Source organism: Besnoitia besnoiti, assembly GCF_002563875.1.
Source record: "Besnoitia besnoiti strain Bb-Ger1 chromosome Unknown contig00007, whole genome shotgun sequence".
NCBI lineage: Eukaryota > Apicomplexa > Conoidasida > Eucoccidiorida > Sarcocystidae > Besnoitia > Besnoitia besnoiti.
The window spans coordinates 1,318,144-1,338,916 of NW_021703915.1; the positions used below are offsets into that span (position 1 = coordinate 1,318,144).

General features: G+C 55.2%; 3 protein-coding genes across 3 annotated transcripts; 2 read left to right on the forward strand and 1 right to left on the reverse strand.

The window, feature by feature from the left end:
• Positions 1-881: 881 nt before the first annotated feature.
• Positions 882-5,225, forward strand: BESB_072140 (uncharacterized protein; the record flags this gene model as incomplete). The annotated part of the gene is made up of 8 exons (XM_029365587.1): positions 882-993; positions 1,194-1,327; positions 1,851-1,972; positions 2,380-2,449; positions 2,771-3,610; positions 3,873-3,976; positions 4,545-4,641; positions 5,085-5,225. The coding sequence occupies 8 exons, from the start codon at positions 882-884 to the stop codon at positions 5,223-5,225; spliced, it is 1,620 nt and encodes a 539-aa protein (XP_029218071.1).
• A 2,540-nt stretch (positions 5,226-7,765) lies between these two features.
• Positions 7,766-10,856, reverse strand: BESB_072150 (phosphorylase family protein; the record flags this gene model as incomplete). The annotated part of the gene is made up of 6 exons (XM_029365588.1): positions 7,766-7,867; positions 8,193-8,408; positions 8,890-9,112; positions 9,532-9,736; positions 10,117-10,306; positions 10,854-10,856. The coding sequence occupies 6 exons, from the start codon at positions 10,854-10,856 to the stop codon at positions 7,766-7,768; spliced, it is 939 nt and encodes a 312-aa protein (XP_029218072.1).
• Positions 10,857-14,510: 3,654 nt separating this feature from the next.
• BESB_072160 (Dullard family phosphatase domain-containing protein) lies at positions 14,511-19,543 on the forward strand (the record flags this gene model as incomplete). The annotated part of the gene is made up of 10 exons (XM_029365589.1): positions 14,511-15,401; positions 15,803-15,883; positions 16,006-16,092; positions 16,722-16,770; positions 17,065-17,135; positions 17,567-17,646; positions 17,786-17,908; positions 18,551-18,614; positions 18,803-18,854; positions 19,470-19,543. 10 exons carry the CDS (start codon positions 14,511-14,513, stop codon positions 19,541-19,543), a joined length of 1,572 nt encoding a protein of 523 aa, XP_029218073.1.
• Positions 19,544-20,773: the final 1,230 nt, after the last annotated feature.

Genomic DNA, 20,773 nt, shown 5'->3' on the forward strand with positions numbered 1-20,773 from the left:
ATCAGGGTTGTTTCCCCTCTCTGCCTTACTCTAGTTGCCCCGAACTGGTATCTGCACTACCAGTTCGCGGCTGATTTCTTCTTCGCTTCTCCATCAACGCCCTTTCAGCTGGTGTCCGACAAATGAGTGAAAACCTGCCGGCCGAGGGATGGTGAGGACGCCGCAAGTTCGCGCGCCCAAGGAACATGCGCCTAGGTTTCCGTTGCATGCGCGGCGGAGCCTTGTCTCCTCCTTATCACTCGTCAACTCTACCGAAAGGTGCCGAGTGTGCGGTTTTCAAGACAGAGCTTGCGTGGTTTTGCTCTCCCGCGTTCTAGAGAACTCCTTCATCGACTCTCCAGGTGTGTACATCTGAAACGGCACGGCTTCTGTGCGCAGCGTTGTCTTTGCCTGCCGCTGCAAGCGATGCTCTAGCGTGTCTATCGCTCCGTCTTTCTTTCGTAGTCACTGTTTTACTCGCGTTGCCTCCGTTCTCCAACGTAAGATTTTTCGTTCCACGGTTTCGCGGTTTCTCCATGAGGGTTTTTCTCACCCTCACTTTTCGTTCGCGCGCGATACAACGACCTTACAAGCTTCTACGACTGTCGACCGGCTGCAGAGCAGGAAGGAACATGAAAATACCGCTAGTGAGAAGGTCTTTCCGCAGGATACACAGATTGTCACAGTATCGGCAAGCGGATACGCCCGACCACTGTCGAATTCACCTCTCTGTCCGCTGGGCGTCTGCGCAGCTGCGCAAGCTTGCCCTCTGTCGCTACCGTCTAATTCTTTCTAACTTCGTTTCAAGTCATCGCAAAGATCCAAGGACGCTCTTGGTGAATCCGGAAAAGCACACACACTCGGCGGCAAACTGGGACGTAAGCAGCGTGCAGTAGGCCACGATGAGTTTCGGAGGCGGAATCCAGCAGCAGCTGGATGTTCCGTGCCAGAAAGTCGCCGACTGGCTTCTTTGCCGTCGTCAGCTGGCAGAAAACTGGGTTCAGCTTTTGAAAGGTGAGCACGGATGAGGTGTATGTACAGCTGGGCTGCAGCCTGGAAGCGTCTGGTGGGCTGTAGGTACACCTTCGTCGGTCACAGTGGATACGTGGAAGGTTATACCATTCAGAGAACAGTAAGTGAATGAAGACAGGATGACGTTATTTGAAGGACTCCTCGCTTCGCCATTTTTCTCCATTCTGTTTGCATCTGTGCAGCCGCACACGCGCACGTGGAGGAAGCCGCTGCGCAAGGCGTCGGCGAGGAGAAGGCAGCGGAGGAGTTTCTGAAGGAAAACAGACATGAACTCAACTACTTGAAAATCAAGGAGCTCGTGTCGATTCTCTCGCAGGTATGTCGCCACTTTTGCTCGGTCGATGCCCTTGTGATCCTTCTGGTCTCTCTTTTCGCCTTGTCGTGGCATCCGCCCGCGGCAGTCCGCCCGCGCAACGGCGTGTGCACATCGACGTTTCTTTGCCACAGCTACGTGATGTGCGTCCATGTGTTTAAGGCGTGTGTGTGTACGCTTGTGCATGATGCTTGCGTCGTGCGCGATGAGCATTCGTCATCACCGGGGTGATTCAGGTCGCCGCATAGGCTTAGGCTAGCTGCCTGTTCGCTTTTGGCTCAGCCCAGAGTCTGCGTATGCGGTGAATAGAGCCTCTCGTACCGCGTACACCAGCCCGTGTATTTATTTCCTCCTTGTCATCTGCTAGTGTCCGACTGCATCCCCTGCGGCCGTTCGCTTGGGCTGTAAGATGCCGCCTGGGCCCTCTGGCTGGCGTTTGATCCCATTTATCTATTCCGTAGGGCATGTTTTGATCAGCTACTCTTGCACGTCTTATTGGCATGTTTCCTTCTTCTCTTTTTCTCAGTCTCCGCAGTCCTCAGGTGTCTCGGTGCTCGGCCTCTCCTTCGGCTCCGCCCTCCTCCGGCGATGGCGCGCGCTGCAGCGCGCCATGGAGCGCGGCAACCTGCACATCGTTGACATGAGCAGGTGCGTCTTAACTCGAAGTCCTCTCTCGCGTGTATCTGTTCATGCACCATACTTTGAAAGCCTGCTTGCGGATAGGCAGTCAGAGCGTAGCTAGTCTCGGATTTTGGGTAGACAGCGCATCCTCCACCAAGTACGAGTGTGCGATATGAACCCCAGAGGCAGCTGACTGGAGTATCAGAGGTCTTCCACTACTAGGAAGTCGGCCTTCTTCAGGTTCTGACAGCTTTTACGGCCGTTGTGGGAATCCCGTGTGTCGGGCGCGCACACTCGAGCGCGGTTTTCGAATGGAAACGCGAACTCGCGCCGTGACTGCGCGTGCGCATCAAAGTATGCGGAATGAACGTGCTGGCAGGTGGAATTCTGTCACCTGGTGTCGCGCTGTGCGTTTCTTCTTCCCCGTGTCTCAGGTGGTTTTGCCGGCATCTGCACGACGGGATTCCGGCCCTGCAGCGCTCCATTCAGGGGAAGCAGAAGCAGGTGAGATATCTTTCTCTAATCACGTCGCGGGGCCGTGTGACTTCGTGGCCACACGCCTGTCGCGCCACAGTACCTTTTTGCCGCGAGGCTGCTCCCGGCGCCCACAAACGATCGGGCATGATGCGGCGACCTCTCATCTCCGTTAACCCTTCGCTGTGAACAACTCCGTCGCAGCGCGCTGCAGCTTGTTCCCCCTCTCCGTTGGAGCGCCCCGATGCGCACCGCCGTGTGCAGAGTTGCTCGCAGTGGCCGCGCGTTGACGGGCTCTGGATGCGGCCGCCCTAATTTCAAACTCTCTGTGCGGCGCTCTGCGATTCGCAGATCTCGGATGGTGGCAAGCGGAAGCAGGAGTTGCTGCGGACGGCCCAGGAGGCGGAGAGTGCGCACGCCGCGCTGTGTGAGAAGTATGGGATCCCGAGTGCGGCGGGAGGGCATTCAGGCTCTCTCGCGCTGAGCGATTTGGAGGAGCGCATTCTGCTTCACGTGAACCAGGTTTTGCCTGGGCGCCTCAACCAAGTCGAGGACCTCCTCGTGGCGGAGGGCGCGGCGATGGTTGAGGTCTACAGACGCTTTCGCGCGTACCAGCGCAGCCAGAACGTCCTTGAGCGCGGCGAGAAGGTGCCTGCGCCGGGGCCTGAAGGCAGCGAGGACGGAGACGGGTTCCTCCCCATGCTGCGGTTCGTCGCGCGCCGAGGCAACGCGCCGGCCGCAGAGGCGCTGCGTGCGCTGGCCTCCAGCGCAGACAGCCGCGCACACGAGGAGAGAGGAAACAAACGCGAGGCGAAGACTGAGGGGGTAGGGGAGAGCGCCGCGTTCTCCATCGAAGTCGAAGCGGAGGGCGAAGGCGCGGGGAACCGCGAAGACAGCCACCGCCGTCCGACAGCGTCAGCCCATGATTCCGGCGTGGAGATCCTTTCTGTTGAGGCAGATGGCCAGGCGTGCGCCGCGAGTCTGTTCGAATCGCGGCTCTGCCGGCGCGCTCTCCTCGACGACGTGGCGGAACTCCACGCGTTTCTCTATCAGCGACTTGAGGAGTCTGACCAGGGCGGCGGCGCAGGACGCGGCAAGAAAGCCAGCGGAAAGAAGGCAGCAGGCTCGGCTGCGGGCGCCGTCACTCAGCTTACCAGCCTGCCTGAGGATCTCTCCATCTCCGAAAGTCAGGTACGCGTACGCCCGCGGCGAGGCCCGCATCTGCGCGATCGCCCGCGGCTCTGGTGCATCTCTCCGCCTGACTCTCTTTCTCGTTTGCGGCAGTGCGAGTCCAGTGAGGAGACCGTATGTGAATGTGTGGATGCGCGGCAGATGCAGCGCCGTCGCGTCTTTTGAAGAGGGAGTGCGCGAGCGATGTTTTGTCGAAGCTGTGGCGCAGCTCTTGAGAGCTGCTTCCCACGTGCGGTGTGCCTGTGTCCGTGTGTGTTTGCAGCTTGATGCGTGGCTAGGCACGTGTACGACTGTCGAGGGGCTTCTCGGCGGCCGCGAAACTCTGGAACTCCTTCAGTTGAAGCAGAGCCAAGCCCATATGGCAAAGTAAGACTCACTTGACTTTGCTCATTTGCGCTACGAGACCCAAGCACGTGTAATCGCCCCGCTCCTCGCGGGCGGCGGACGGCGGATCCCGGGAATGCGTGCTGCCACGGAGAGGGCCCTCGCGCTTCGTTCCTCTTTCTTCGGTTGCAGACAGTCGCAAGGCACGCCGAACCTACGCCAGTTCGCGGCGACTCACGCTTGCGACGAAGAGAACGCGTTGGGAAGGGGTCGCCGCTGACTGCCTCCTCGTGATTAGCAAGGCACGCACCCGTGGGTGTCTTCACGTGGCGACTCCCCCCCCCCTCCGCTTCCACGCGAGTGAACTGCGGTCGCTGAAGCGGCTGCCGAGGAGGCGACCGGCCGCAGCGGCCTCTGTGTCGTGTCGAGTCGGGCACGTGTGAAGCGATGTGCATGAAGGCCGTGAGCCTCGTCACGGGTGGCTGGTCTGCGTGTAATTGCAGGGGTGGGAGGCCGAAATTCCGGCGAGTTTTAACTGAAGGCGGGGTCTTGACGTGGAGAGCGACTCCGTCGTGGCCGGTTTTTCCTGTCGTGTGTGCGGCTGCTTCAGACTTGTTTCGCAGTTCGCCCAGGCGCGCAGCAGCGCGTGGAAGCCCCGTGGCGCCGCCGCGCAGCTGGACAAACGCGTGGCTGAACTCCAGACAGAGGTAAGCGGCGGCCCCTGCTTCCTTCCCCGTTGTTGAGCTTTTCTGATTTTTCAGTTCGCCGACGTCTGGAGCCCTTCCCTTTCCTAAAACTGCTGCTGTTACTTCTCTTTAAGGCTCTCTCGTGGTCGCGGCCTCTCCGGCTCTTGCCGGCGTGAGGCACGCGCAGCATAACTTTCTCCTTGTCATACCAGTCGAGGCTTCGCGTCTCGCACGTCTGGGACCTTGCTTCAACGTTTTAACCTCGTTTTCATTTGTTTCTTGCGTTGTGTGGAGACAGAGAGCACTTCAAGCCGAGACACAGTCCGCATTCAGAGCGTAGGACTCTTCTGTTCCTAGCGCGAGACGAAGCAGCGCTGAGTATTGAGAATTGGATGTCTCAGGTCCCCCGTTTTTCCGTCGGCAATCACGAGTTTTTGTGGTTTCCTGTCTGTCGCGCCTTACAGATGAAAGAAGAACAGAGCAAATTGAGCGCGCTCAAGGCGGAGGCCAGAGGGTTGCGGAAAGCGATCGAGGAAGCTCTAGGAGTCGTGGTTAAGGGCACAAAGGTTACTCTCGTAGGCATGCAGCCGGACAAACTCGCGTGAAACGAAAAGCCCACGCACAGCAAATTGCTTTTTTTCCTTCCGTGCGCCCGCGAGCGCCTCCATTGAGGCGGAGAACTAGAATCTCTTCTGGATATCCCTGTGCCGCCCACCTCCCACCTCTCCTAAACGCTTCTTCCTCGTTGGTCTAACCGGTCTTCGCCGTAAGTCTGGCCGCGTGTTTGTTCGTTTCTTCGCACGTGGTTCCACATCTGTGTTCCGTCTCTTGCGGGGGGCGCCCCTTTGCTTGCTCGGCGATAGTCCTTTCTCTTCTCTCCTTTGTTCGCTGCTAGGGGCTTCGTCCGGCGAAGCGGGCCTGTGCATGCGCCTCGTCTTCTCTGGCAACTCATCTCGCATTTCTCACGCCCTTGCTCGCTCCGCGCCTGCGGTGGGTTGAGCCCGAGGGGCTAAGTTGCAGTAGCTTCGTGTCTGGCGTTAACCTCACGCTGCTTATTTCTGTCCGCTTCGCGTTCCTCTGTCGTCTTTTGGGTCTTTTGTTTGTCTGGCCGGCCCCCGGCGAGGCGTTCCGATGGTATTTGTGAGGTCCCCGCACGCAGCACCGATTTCTCCCGATCTGTTTTGTGCGCAAGAGGCTGCCCTGTCGCCCGACTTAGCTATTTCAGCTGGCCTCCCATATAAAACCATCGCCCAGCTGGCTAGATGGGACAGAAAACGAAGGCAGAAAAAGTAGGCACGCAGTGAAGTTATGCCTGACAGATATACACCTGCCTCTCTTCCAGAGCTCTCGGCAAGGCGCCGTGGCATTGAGGCGAGCAGAAGAGTTGCTACACCGACCTTCTCACGCGGCGAACCACCGATTAGCAAAAAATCAAAGGCGCTGCGCCGAAGAACAGGCGCTTCCCAGCGCCTGTGCTCACGCAGAAGTCGCACCCTTTGGAGGTCCTCACAGAAGTGTGGATGTACGTGAGCTTCCGGTGACTGGGTTCGCGTAACTGTTTCCAAAGCGGCCCAGGGGCCAGCCAATACAGATGCTAGATCCACGCAGTGTCAACTATCGGAGCCGTGAATCTCGCCTTCAATGTGACCACATTGAAGGCGAGATTCACGTTTCGCTCCACAAGCGAAAACTCACTGCAGCACATACGGCTGCGAAGCACGCAAATGGAGCTGAAGTGACAAGTATACGTGCGTAAAAAAGGCTGCGCGGTTTTTTCTCACGGTGCGTGTATGGTGCATTTATTCGTAGGAGACTGCCAGTTCAAAGCCCAGTCGAAACACTGTGGGGCGTCGTACGTAACCCACACGTCCGAACCCGCTGACGTAGGCATCGCGCCGCCCTAGAGCGGATCTTCGCGGTGTATTCTGCGCTTGCTTCTGCTTAGCAAGCAGGCGTGCGAAACGCGGGGCGGTCAGGCTGCATCGCGCGCTTTCGTTGCGTGTGGTCAAGATTATGTAAGCCGCCAGCAAAACTGTGTACGCGCACGCGATACACTCGAACACGCCATGGCCTTCCTTCACTTTGCAGAAAAAGAAACTTGTTAAATAAAGGCACTCAAGCCCTCCTGTGTACGACACGCAAGAGCGACGCTTGAGGTCACTTGACCACAGTTGGGGGAACATGGCATGATACAACTTACAACACGTTCCCACCTTTCTTCCTCTCATGAGACTGCCAGGGCTACAAATCACCCGTCTCCAGTTTGGAGAACGAAGCCACGAGTACGCAAGAAGGCGAGAGATCGCTAGTACCACGTGACAAGAAGCCAATCTCAAAATTCGAGTTTTCTCATGAAGAGCCGGAACAAGCTCTCCGAATCCTATCTCAGCTGGTGCACTGCTCTCGAATTGAACGCCAAGCGCCCACAGGGGTTCTAAAATACATGTGAAATACACTCCCACACTTCGATGTTGATACGACGCAGTCCAAGCCATCTTTCACGCACCCCGAAACGCGCTGGAGAAGCGTGCAGGCACCCCTCCGCGAGCGTGGCATCTTCTAATGAACAAGCGTAAAAGCTCACTCCTGTCGTACCCCCCTAATTCCGACTTGTCATGCTTGTCATGGGGAGCAAAACAAAGACAAAATAGTGGACACCCTCCCTCCACAACCACGAAATCTCTCCCACATGCTTCACCTTCACGCCACAGACCCATGGGGTAAAGTCAACACACTCCTAAGGTACCTCTCCGGTCGCTGATCCTGCGTATAACACGTGTACTGGCATGTGTGGCGTGCGCGCGAGCCCCGTACAGAAAACGGAATGTCCGCCACTCGCATGAGTGATTCAGGACGCGAGCAAAGCGGTATGCTCCACTTATTTGCAATAAGCAGACTACCGGAAATTCCATGCTCCTCATTCAATAGAAACGCGCACCCTCCCCTCCCCTGACCGGAATCACTAGCGGCTCTCCGGTCACCAGTCCAGCCCAGGTTCTGGGAGCCAGCTGGGTTTCTGTACAGCTACGAGAAACGAGGGAATGTACGCCAGTCATTTACGTGTGGCTTACATTCTGCTGCATACATGCCACAGTGTCATCTCCGGCGTCTCAGCAACATCTCTGTGCATTTCCAGCCGTGCCATTTAGGCGGTCACCGGGCATTCAGCAGGCTTGGAGGAGAGGGACACAAGGGCGTCAAAAACTGCTTCTCCCGCAGCTTCGATCGCGCGGAGCTGGTCCTCAACCTGCACCGAAGAATGCGCAAGAAAACGAACGAAAGCAGACGAGTTCGCTCCTGCTGAGTCTGGAATCGATCCCAGCATGTGGCTGTCTACGGCGGCGCATAGCTCACAGAACAGAGTCCGTGCTCACGTGTGCTGAAGGAGGGCAGTGGGACATTCACGCCGAGTCTCGCGTTCGCCCTGATGTACTGCGTCTACGGCGATGGTCTGGCTTCGCACAAGCCCGGCAGCGTTCAATCTTGCGTTGCTTGACATGAAAAACACATTTGCCCAAGCCGCCTTTCTCCTCAGCCTCTAAATTTCTCCTCGGATGAGGTATCCCCCTTACCGAAACGTGGCTGGTGAAGTTCGGGTTGTTTCGGTTGACAACGCCAATCATGACCGCTGCCGCACGCGCGCGAGGCGCATCCGGGGAGCCGTGGACTCTGTGTCTCAGGAGATGAAACAGCTGGTGGGTCTCCATCTCCATGCTTACGACGCCCAAGTTCGTGATGTCTTTCAGAAGATGCCCGTTCTCATCATCCCACAACGGGAACGTGCGGCCCTGCAGCCAAGAAGCCCACGCAAAGGACCCGCTGAAAATATCTGTGCTCGAGAGGCGGTCTCAGCTCGAGGTGCAATCTACCTTCCTCAATTATTCCCAGCCCCTACGTGGATCTCTCCTATGACACAGAACGTCTGATGATGGAGATTAGCGAGGACCGCCCCCGAATTCTGTCAAGCCTCTGCACGACTGAGACAACACATGCAATAGCGCTGCGACCGATCTCGCAACACCTCGAACTGCATTCTGCACAGACGAATTCGCTGGCGCGATGCACGCATCCATCATTGTCACCTCAGTAGAAGAACTAGGTCGGGGGAACGCCAACGCACCCGCAGCGGGGCAGATCTTGACTTGTTCACACGTGCTTCGGCAAATAGGTCGCTTTCTGCCTTCACGGCAGGGGACGCACATACGGCTGATCCGCCCTCCCCACGCCTTCCTCCCCCCGTAGGGGAACGCATGCGCTCGTTTCATGTACCTGGCAGGCGAAGAAGGTCTCTCCTGAGCAGTTGAGGCCCCTTTTGACGGCGGCGTTTTTCGCCTTCAAGTTGGCCTCGATGAGATTTGTCAGGTGCTCATCCGCCTCGACAGGCGCAGTGAGGCAATAGGGCCGTGAGTCGCGTTTGCCGCCGTGAGATCCGTTGCAAGCATGCTCACCGTCTTTCTTCAGAATCGCTTCCCCGTCGAAATGGCAATAGTTTCTGAGGCACAACAGAGAAGGAAACCAATCGCTGCGAATCTCGACCCGAGGCCCATGCTCCCGCACGACACACCACAAAAGTCGCGGCTCAGGTCCAACCGAGTAGCGAGCCGAGGCGGCGAGACACTGGCGCGCGTTTGGAGCAGCATGACCGAGACGCGCTCGCCTTCACCGAAGCTAAACGGCCACCGCAAAATAAAATATCTTGCCTCTGACTTGGGGTGCTTCGCATGCCCCATGCTGCACAGGAAACTAATTACTGCTTGCCCCGCGGGAGCGGCTGCATGGACGCACGTTCCCGCCAGCCGTGTGCGTCAGCGCCTCTGCCCGCATGACGAAAAACAGAACGAGTAGAGGATGGGTGGGCTGCAACGGCGCAAAGACAGAACTAGACGTGTCGAGACTTTCTGGCGCGCTTACCTAAAGGAGTACATGCTTGCCTCGCTGAGCATTAGAGTACCCGGGGCCGTGTCGTAGTCGAGGATCCCGCAGCTTCCAATGCGAACAATGGCCACCGGCTCGCCATCCAAAGCATAAGAAGCTTCACGGACGAAGAAATCCATCATAGGTGCGCCCATGCCGATGCAGACAATCGAAACACGCTGGCCGCCTTTAATGTACTTCCCTGCAAACGGAAACCACAAGACGGCACAACCGGGGACAAACGCGGGAGTCGCGCCGCGAACAAAACTACAGCTGCTGTCAGGAAAACATGTTGTGCGACAAAGTACCTCGGGGCAGGCCACTATCTCGGTGAAGACTGTAGCAGGAACGTGCCAGCCTCTGTTCATGCACCGGCTCCTGCTGTACGAGGAAGCCTCGGTTGCCGCGAAACAGCGCGCCCGCGGAACGCTCATCAATGCAGAGCAGTAGTCATGAAGACTACACGCGTGGAAAAAAATCCCATATGACCGGATTGCCGGAAGAGACCAGATGCACCACCCGTGTACGACGAAGTATGCTATGATATATAATGCGAATGTCTGTTCCTGAGAAGAAACGTACCTGATAATGTGGTGAACTGCCGGGGGGACGAAATCTCCGTCACATCCGTGAGGAACTTATTCGCAAGGAACCGTGCACGCTGCTCGCATCCGACAGTCACGATCGCTTGAGCCAGATCCCCCTTCTTTACGCCTAGATGGTACGTGCGACCATCGGGGGTAAGAAAAATGTTCTTCCCTTCCAGGGCGGACTGAGCAAAAGCAGAGGACAATCGCACTCAATGAGGCACGACAATGTACGGTCATCCACGTAAGAAGAGCGACTGCCGCCATCCTCCTTACGCGATGGAAAACGCTCCAAGAATCCCAAAACAAAAAAGAGAGTAGACTATTATACCGTTCCACCTCACACGCGGCGCGTAACGCGCCCCCAAGGATCTACACGAATGCCATCGCTAGCCAGAGATCTGTTCAACAAAAGAGAAACATATATATACGGCTATTTGCCCTACATAACACACCGACGCGGGAGCAAGAGAAAACAGAGGTCGCCAGGGCTCCGTATCAAAGCAGGAAGTCCCTGGGCAACTTGTAGGGCTGCGCTTCCGGTCGATGCAAAGGCTCTTACGTGTCTCGAACATCCAGTTCTGCAGCAAACAAAGCCTTCACGCGCTGCAGTGTATCAAGCGCATCTATGCCAGTAAATGGTAGCATTCATCGCATGCAACGACTGCCAGGGTACCGTCTGGGTTGCCACAGGATTTATCGAAGTAGGCCTCCTTCTGGTCCGTAGCTTACCATCATGGCAGACGTGGAGACACAAAAGAAATACGGTCAGCACCACAGGGCGAACGAGGTGGTCGTCAATGTTGTGAAAATTCTTCAGCAATATTTGACGTGAAGAAGAGAAAAAAAAGTTCAAAATAATACGAAACTTCAGACGCCAATCAAGATTCGGGAACCCAGCAGTCCACAGGCCACTTGTGCATGCGGGGCAGCGCTGAACGATTTATAGGCAGATACATCAGTTAATGGTTAACTAAATCGGCCCTGCACGGGAATTCTGTCCTGCATTTTCGACTCAGCACTCTAAATTACAGTGAGTGCTATATGCTTTAACTCTCTTTCTCGTGTGAAATGTGTTTCGGAAAAAGTCTGCGTATAGTCTGTGGAGTCCCAGTGCGGAAAACGCCTATGAAACAACGTTCAAGCTAGTGATCCCCCCCTGTGGTTCCAATCATGTAGAGCGCCGTCCTGGAGCGGAATTGCAATTCTTTGCTAGGCGGATTCTCACACAAGGTCTGCACCCTGCTCTGTGGTAGACTTCACTGCAACAGGATCAACGTGCCGCTTGCTGGCTGGTTCGGTGGCGGGTGCTTCGCGGCGGCCAGAGGATTAAACTCGATGGTCTCGCCTTCCTCGAAACAAGGTTCTCGAGTTTCATCTATGTAGTAGGCGTTACCACGAGTTCCTGGTATATGCGCGGCTGGGATTTTGCTGCACGAGCGAAATACTTGTGACGCAGACCGCTAGTCGCTGCGGCAACCTCCGGACTGCCAGTCAAAGTACCACCAGACAGAACCCGGGGTATCTTCTGCACGTCTGCCGACGGCTCTCTGCGCAACATGTTCCCAACCTATAAAAACTGTGTTCTTATTTATCAAGTGTGTGAGCAGATAATGAACTCACATTGACCAAGCCTGTTGAGTGTCAGTTCACTGTAGTGAGCTCCCGCGTTTGTTTCGAGGATACGATACGCAAAACACCTCCACGCCCCTCCTGGATTTTATGTCGCATACTAGTAGGCGGATGAGCTACGCGTTCCCACCCAAGGTGACTGGGGGAGCCGCCCCCCTGCACATCTGGTAGAGGGAGCGTGTACTGATCAGCAGTGGAGTCCGTTGATGGTGGAGCTCGTCGATTTTTTGTGGACGGCCGCGCTGGTAACCGTGAACATGCACATGTGTTGAAACGACGCCTACGTGTTTGCCACCTGTTTAACTGTCGATTGTGTGTGTGTTTGTGTTTCGTGGTGCGCACCGAAAGGAGCGTGATTATGTATCCCCGGCTCGCGTTCCCGACGCAGTAGCGTGGAATGACACATCCTTTTATCTGCACTGCGTTGATTTAATTATCGTACAAGCACCTAGCTTTTGATGAGAGAAACCCCTTCCGCAGCTTCGCGCACACTGCATCAAGTCTAAAATTGTGTCCCTCCTGGTGGGGAACGTGTCTGTGGACTCTTAGCTTTTCTCTAACAGTTCACTGATATGCTGCGGTATGCACCATGATAAACGGATCTCGTATACTGCGTCTACGCGAAACAGCGATGAATGCAAGATACAGTAACCCGTATGCGCCGCCATTCCATGGTTCTAGGCCCACTGAGGCCCCCGGACGTCGTTGCCTCGGTGCCCTCCCGTGGCGACACCACAGGTCTCTACAACTTGTGCCGCGCCGATGCGGTGGCAATAATCGCTGAAGACCTCTTCAGGTCAGAATAGCGACCGGAAAGAATGAGGTGGCGCACCGTATTTCGTCTGCAGATTGTTTCATTCAGTGCATGATTCCACAGCTCCTGTTCTACTGGCTGGCGCCAAGCACTGTGCCGAGCCGAGTTTGGGAGATCCGAGTGGCAATGGAACCGCCCGCCGCGCGTGTGTCCGGTGCCCAAGTGCCTCCTTGAGGAAGATCCAACCTTAAAAATATTTTTTCTTGTCGCAGTGCGTAAAACTCTGCCGCAGAGTCGACACCAATCAACACTGACAACAGTTGGTGTGCTGAAATGAACACTGGGCACGTCCGACCCCCCCTTGGATGCAACTACGCGCTGACACTGGAAGGTGCATTGTGAAGTGTTTATCAAATCGCCCGCACGAAAGTGTTTATCAAAAAGACGATGAGTGGGACGCCTATTTTGTGCTACATTTCCCAGGCTCCGAGAGAGGACCCCCCGTGAGTGAAAAAAGTAATGAGGCCGCTGCGGCGCCGTCCGCAGCCGCCCCCCCCCCCTCTCCCTCCTTCCCCCTCCCCCCCGTGTTCCACCCGCCTTCCTGCCTGTTTCTCCAGATCAACGGGTTTCGAGCAGTCGACTTGCCTGGTTAGACGAGCTTCCACAATACAGAGCCGCAGAAAACACTGAAATGTGTTCGACTTGAAGCCCTCTGTTGACGGACACTGCATGGACGACAGCGACAGACCTGTAGCAACTCCCCGTGGCAACCCCGGAGTGCGCTGGTGGTCGGCAGAGCCGTGCCAGGCGTAACGGCACGTGGCTCACACCCTGCATCGAGCTGAGCGGTCAACTACCCCCTTTTGGGGCTTCGTTCATCCGGCTTGCATAAATGGGGAGAGACGCCAGCGGCCGCATCCGCGGCACATGTAAAAGATTGATTGCCTTCGACGTATTCAGACCTTTTCTGCACGCCCAGTTTGTCACATCTACATTTAGTGAAGGATCCAGCCAATCCACACCCGTAGGGGCCCCGGCGAAACCTGGCACAGGGTCGATTGGAAATCCGCCGGTGTGGCCCCGCCTTCATCGACAGTGTGTCGTCTCTCTTTCGCGAGATAAAACACTCCACATCCACGGCCTCTATGTGCTTTTGTTTTTCGAAAAGTGTTTAGGGTTTAGGCCAGTCTCTGACAAGCTACTTGCACCCGGAGGGTGTGATGACAACACGGCCCGCCAACGGATTCGCACTCTCCCAGCGTTTTCGTCCATGTCTGCTGTATTTCAACTTTGTTTCCGTCCCCAGTGGGTAGCATTCTGCTTTCAGTCTTGCTATTTTTCCCTTTGGACAGAGCAGGCTGTAAGAGGGAGAGAAGCATACGATCAGGCTCCATCCCAGCCGGAGGAAGGCTCACTGTGCGCTCGCAGCTGCTTGACAAAACTCCCGAGCTGCGTGTTGATATGTGCTTCCGAATAGATAACATCGCCACTCGCCAAAAGATATGTCTCCTAGGGCCCGTGTACAGCTTGTGCCGGCAATTCTTACGCTGCACAGTCGAGCCCAGTCTTTCGAAGAACCGGGGGGGTGTGTCCCGCTAACTTGCTCAGCGGGCTAGCGTGGCATGTTTGTGGGGGCGTTCATCCTCTATTCCAGCATTCAGTCTTTCCGCGTTGTGTACGCCGTATATGTCGTTGATTGATGCATCACTGGCGAGCGACTCTTCCCTCTACACATCACGGGAAGCTGTCAGTGTCGCGTTGGCTGCGCAGGACACGTGAACTGTGCCTGGCGTCTGTGGCCAGTTCCCAGGGCAGGCGTTTCCCTTGAATATCGAGCATGGGGATTCGGATGTGTCTTCGTTCGTTGGGCCCGTCTCTCACCCTGCCAAGGAGTCTTGCAAAGGACCGTCTAGCGTGCAGCCCCTCGTACAGCTGCCCGTTGGTAGGTTCGCCGTCGCCACGCAGCTTCCTCTCCATCAGCGTTTACTCCACGTATTTCCCAAATGGACAGCGTTTCGGACACGAAATATGCTCCTGTGACCGCCTCAGGTGACCTGCGTGATCCTCCTGAGGCTGCGCGGGCCCTAATTGTCCAGGCTGATCCGAAAACCGGAACGGACGAGCCGGCTGACCCCCTGGCGGCACTTGCGTCTTCGGAGGCCCTTACCACAGCCTCTCTCAGGCCGAAGTCATCGATGACATCCCCGCGGCGCTTTCCCAGCCCATGTGCCCGGTCGGTTTTCCGCCCACATATTCGACAGGACAGCGGGGGCTCCAGGTCTGCAGCGAATACACCCCGTACAAGGAGTCCTGTATTCGACAGTGGAAACAGTGGAGCTGGCGCTGACAGAGCCGACTGTGCGTTGACGGTGGCCGGAGAATACGGCATGGACCTCAACCACGGTGGCTGGGATGGGCAGGGCTCTTTTCTCTCTTCGTCGACCCCAGTTCAGTCTTGGCACGGAGGCGCCAAAGCCCATAACAGTGTTTTGGAAACTGGACGAGAACTGGCGGGTTATGGATTCTACTTTGGTGCAAAGGAAGCTCCGTACCCGAAAGACCGCTGTGACAACGAGGATCAGAATGACGATACCGGTCCCGGTGAGAGGGGTAGAGGAGCGTGCGAAGGGAGAGCAGGGTATCAGACGATAGACACGTGTCAAACCGAACAAGGATCGGGTTGCGGCAGCTTCGGACGACGCACTCGTTTCCATTCCAACGTGAGACGCAGTGCTGAAAGCTGGAGGCGGTCTCCGGAGTCCAGCCTAGCTCCTCGAAATACGCAGAGCTTCGTCAAACCGGCCGCGCTTTGTGGGTGTCTCCGTTATGCTACGGCATGGAGAAAGTCTAGCTGGCTGCCACGTAACCGGGCCTCAGGAACAGCCAGTCGGAAGGTACGGCAGATACTTCTCAGAAGGTGTGCCTGGCATGACAAGGAGCTTCGCAGTGTCTCTCCTTTCTGGTCTTGGTCGTTTCTTTTTTCCTCTGTGTTTGCGACTTTTGAAGTTTTCCTGTGGGCGTCTGCGCCATGAGCAAAGCTAGCGCATACGGGTGTGGAGCACCAATGTCGAAATACGAGTGGACGGCTAACGTCGCGGAGAGTGCAGTGTAGAGCAGCCCCGGTGCCAACACGTCTGCTGTCATGAACGGTTGGAAGATGTCAGCTCATATTCCAGAGTGCTCGCGCGTGTCCGGCGTCTCGTTGGTAAGCGTGGCTGCTACTCCAGTCAGGCACGCGTGAAGGAAAGGCCAGTCACTGTTACCTGGACCATGGTGTTTTTTTATGTACGTCCAGGACGGACGGCCTCGAAAACTTCGCCAACTCAGATGCGAAAACATCGCCCCCTTTCTGGGACCTCAGAGAGATGAGCACAAGGTGAGTCGCGATCGGCACCTGCAATTGCCTTCGACTGAAAGAAGGCAGATTTTCTGTCATCCATGAGGGTGTTAGAGCTCAGCATTCTGGTAGAGTCTGTGCGATTGTTCGTGTTGCTTCAGAGAAGAACCACCCTGGTTTTGGATCTCGATGAAACGCTAGTTCACAGCTCGTTCAGGCCCGTTTCGGTTTCTGCTTTTGTCATTACGGTGAGTGTGCCAAACTGCTCTTTGGTGCAGCCTGTATTGATAAGGCGGCGTGCCACCCAAGGTGGATATTGGGTAGCAGAGGAGGTGCGCTATGTTTTTTTTGTGATGTGCGTTTCGCACACAGTTGGTTTCACCCGGGGTGTGCACGTTCACAGTGGCATGGCTCGAAGACACGGATGCAGATAATGTGTCCGTCACGTGACGTTTTGCTCTCAAGGTGTACTTCTAATGGTTTTCAGATCAGTCTGGCAGTGCGGTGAATGGTTTGCGTTTCCCGTGGTAGATAGCTGCCCGGCGAATTCTAGAATACCAAGGCACTCAGAATGCGGCATCCGGAAGCAGCTCATAGCTCTGAGAAGTAATCTCTGTGACTTCAGAGGGCATTGGCAGGAGGACATGCGTGCGCTTCGGTGTTCGTACCATCATTTGGACTCTTGTTTCATTTGTCTGCTGTGCTGGCCTATCAATGTACGTGTGCCCCGCGTTTGCAGTATCCGTTGAAAAGTTGGCAATCCTTTCTGTGGAGGACGTTTCAATGACTGCAATGCTATGAGCCGATTCTCGTAAATGACGTCGGCCGGACGAGAGGCAATATCTGCTCTGAAACTGTCCCGCCGTGAGGTTCGCAGGTCGAAGTTGAGGGGACGCCGCATAACATCCACGTCTGCAAGCGTCCCGGTGAGTGCAGCGCTTGAGACAAAACAATCACATTATCGAAGAGTTTTTTTCCTAACACTGGCAGATTGTCAGGCTGTTGAGAGGATTTAGAGGGGAGGGTGGACACCACAGGAGCGCTCACCTGGCTCGTCCTTCCTGATAGAAAAAAGAAAACGATACACTGGGCACTGTGAACCCAGTGTATCGTTTTCTTCTTTTACTCATACGTGGAGTCGTTTTTGGCACGGATATTGGGCATTTAACAAAGGAGATGACACCAATGCATCATGAGTATTGTGATCATCTGTTTCGCAGGTGTCGACAAGTTCCTGGAGGTTGTTTCACGGCTCTACGAGGTTGTCATCTTCACTGCCAGTTTGCAGACGGTAAACGCTTGTAGCTGCCTGCCATTTGTGATTACATGGTGGGCATGGCATGAGCAGCGCGTCCTCCAAATTCATCATGTTATGCCACTGCAGCCGTAGAGTCGCGGACGGTCCCCTACTCTGAAGCCGTAAAGAGCATGTATGGACACGGGCGGCCACCGCATGGCAGAAATTCGAACCATCTTAGCGTCAATTGCGGGCAGCTCTGCCTTGGCGGCCCTCAGTGACTGCGTATCGCGGATTGCGGAGGTGCAACATGAAGTAGGAATGTGCACACGCTGGTGCCAACTATCTGTAGTCCTCGCCCCCCCGTCCCTCCCATGAGACGGGAGCACGGAATGATTGTTTTGCAAGAGTTCTTCCCCGTGCACACAGTTCACACTTGCGGCTTCGGAGATGGGCGTATTTGCGCCGTTGTGATTTGTCTGTAGTATGCCGACCCGTTGATCGACCTGCTGGACCCGAAGGGTCTGTGCCCTTACCGTCTTTTTCGCTCCTCCTGCAGTCACTGGTAAGTGAGAGAAGTGATGTTAGAGGTTGGTGCCCCTGATTGATTAATGTCGACCCGACGCCGCGGGTTGCCGTTGCCGTCGCAGACTCGCGGCGGGATACTAATGCCCTGGTCTGCTGTAGTGTATTATTCCACGCAGGAAGGGCCTGTGGATTAAAGACCTCGAGAACCTTGGCCGTGATTTGCGACGGGTTATCCTGGTAGATAACTCGCCGAGCGCATACTTGTTGCATCCGTGGAACGCCCTACCCATCAAAAGCTGGTACGTCAAAGACCAGCGAATACCGTTCACGGTAACCATGTTTGTCTGGAAGCTGTAGTCATTATAACTATTGATTTAGTATAAGCATAGAACCAATCCGGTAGTAAGTGAGTGAACACATAAGATCATCGAATTTAACGTTATGCTTCGGACTACCTGGCGCTTAATAACGATTCCGTCTTTCTGACGGTGAACTAGCGTTCCTAACTGAATCTTGTTCAGTAACAAGGGAGTAATGAGCCGACATGGAGGTGCTGATACAATCCGAGGATTGTATAGGTACAAACTGTACAAGGATTAATTACGTCCATCTGTACCCGAATGTTGATACGACAACATTTTATGGATAATCTTTGACTGACCAGCAGTTCGCCATCCGTATGCTGCTTCACTGTGAAGAAGTTAAGCTGCGCAGTTCTCTCCCCCTCCGGCTGTATCTAGCTGCAGGCCTCTCTGAGCCACTTCGAAAACTGTTTGGATAATTGTACGCGTCCTCTGGCGGGAGACACTAGCGGTACTTCAGTAGCGTGTCAGCCCGTCCCAAGCAAGTTGAAGGTGAGGTGGGTGATCTCGCCTGCCTTCAGTGGCTGATAGTTCCGCATTTCAAGTGTCTTTCAATATAGTCTGTTTCTTTTTTGGCAGGTTCTTCGATATGGAAGACCGCGAGCTATTCGATCTTACGTCAATCCTAGTGGTTATGGCGACGGTAAGGCAGCTTTCATACCGAACGGCATTTTCATTCTGTTTTCTAAGTCGGTGGTCGGAGAGGCTACCTGCTGTGGAATAGATGCTTCGTATTGTTTGTTAGATGAAATGTCATGCTCCTGGGTCATTTCTGGCTGGGGCGACTCAACGACGTTATGCTCGGGCTCCCGTTTGTTTACGTGCAATCAGGTTGAGGACGTCCCTGCCGTCCTCAAAGAAACCGTCGGCCCTTCGTGCCGTGGTAAGCCCGATGCCGAAAGCTTCTCACGCCTTCTGAAGAATTTTGATGGTGTCTCACGGGGGTAGAAACGGTTTGTGAATACATATATATATATATGCCCGCTTGCGGTCAAGCACGCGCGTGCATACTGGTTGCTAGTGTGCGTTGTCGGAGGAAACTGATGGTCCTGTGCGTGTCGCACAGGTGGGAGTCTCGCGAAGTGAGTACCGGTTTCTTCCTGTGCATATAGGCGCGTGCGCGAGCAGGCTCCGTAGACACTTGTGAGCGATGCTGGCCAGCATCGGAATGCATGCGCGTTCGTACTCCGTTGGCCATGGTGTGATGAGCTAGTATTTTTGGCTTCTCCAATCCAAATGTGGCAACAGGTGCGACCTTCTTCTAGACGAAAGGAGACACCACTCCAGTCTGCGAGACAACCCAGATTTCTGTTAAAAAGACAGACGTCTGCGGACTTCGTTTCTCAATCCGTGTCTACGTAGACACCAACTATTCGCTTGTATGCGAAGCTCTTAAGGGATCAGTTTACCATCTACACTTAGATAGCCTTGCTTCAGGCTTCCTGTGAATTACGCACACCGTGACCCTCGTTCGTTGTCGTGTGTTTGATTGCTACAGAGCGGGTTCTGCAAGAGCTGAGACTCTTAGGAGAGGTGGAGGACGAGAGAGATGAGAAAGAGTGGTTCAGGTGATGTGGTTCCATGCTTTTTTTTTTCGGCTTCTGCTGCCGACGTGACCGGCCCAGTCGCGACTGGGCCGGTCTGGCATCGACGAGTATTTGGGAGGTCAGCGCCGTCCACGGCGCTTGATTTAACCGCAAACAGTGGAGTGTTCACTATTGAGTAAATTATACAAAGGGATCTGGTTTGGCATTCCAAGTTGTATGAGGCCTCTCGGGGCAATTGTTTCCGTTGGTTCGTTGCATTTTGCTCGTTGTTATTCGTTTTTCAATTCGCGAGCCAATATATGTGCATTGGAAGCCGCAAGGTGATAGATGCGGAGGAAGTTCTCGCGCTGCCATGCTTGTCGGTGAGGGAATGAGGGCACCACGGTTGGGATCCGCAGATCGCTGCGTTTTCCACAGCGCCGAATTGTGCTTAGTTGCTTTTTTGAGAGCCGTTGCTCTTTCAGGGGAACGCTATGTAGCCGGGATTGTGTGTACTGCGCCAACTTCGTGCTGAAGGGCGTCAGCCCTACGCTAAAGAATCGAAACCACAGCAGGTTCCTTGTTCTGGGTCACGATCCGCTGATGACAAAGAAAAGAGAGCAGCAGCTGGAGGCCGCCGCTGTCTCAGCGCGTGGTGATTGAAAATTTGGGGTAGGTGCAGCGGCGGCGCTGGGCTGTATGGGAGACAGATATCCATTTTGTTCTTCGCGATGTCCCTCCCTGCAACTTTATCAGTGGAACCCGGAAGCGGGTGTATTTTTCTTCGGACTTGTCAGCTTACATTTGTTAATAAGCTACAAAGTGGGTTGGGCAGCTGCATGTCCGTCACAAAAAGGAAGAATAGTCGGAAGAGTGTGTGCTTCTGCTAGCGCCGTTCAGCACTTCGTTCGTCCAGTTAGATCGCGTTGTGGAGCGCGTCGTGCTCTGATGCTCTCGGCGGCAAAGGGCCAATGTAGCGCATCACATGGATTCTGCCCTTTCCGCGTGATAGGCGCTCGCGTGGAACTGTTGCTTCATTGGGAACTGTAGAACGGCAGTGACACACTAGGTTGCAGCCGATGCTGAGGCCCTCACGGGCTGATAATTCCTGCGCAACTCCAGCGAAGTCATAGCACGACAGGGAGTCTCTCCGCAGACCGCATTTCCGTTAGCATTTCCGAATCTTCGGTTTAAGTCGCGAGTTACCGCTTAGTGGATGATACATAGCATTCTGTGCCGGCGGGGTCGGGCTGACCTACTGCTGGAAACGGTAGGT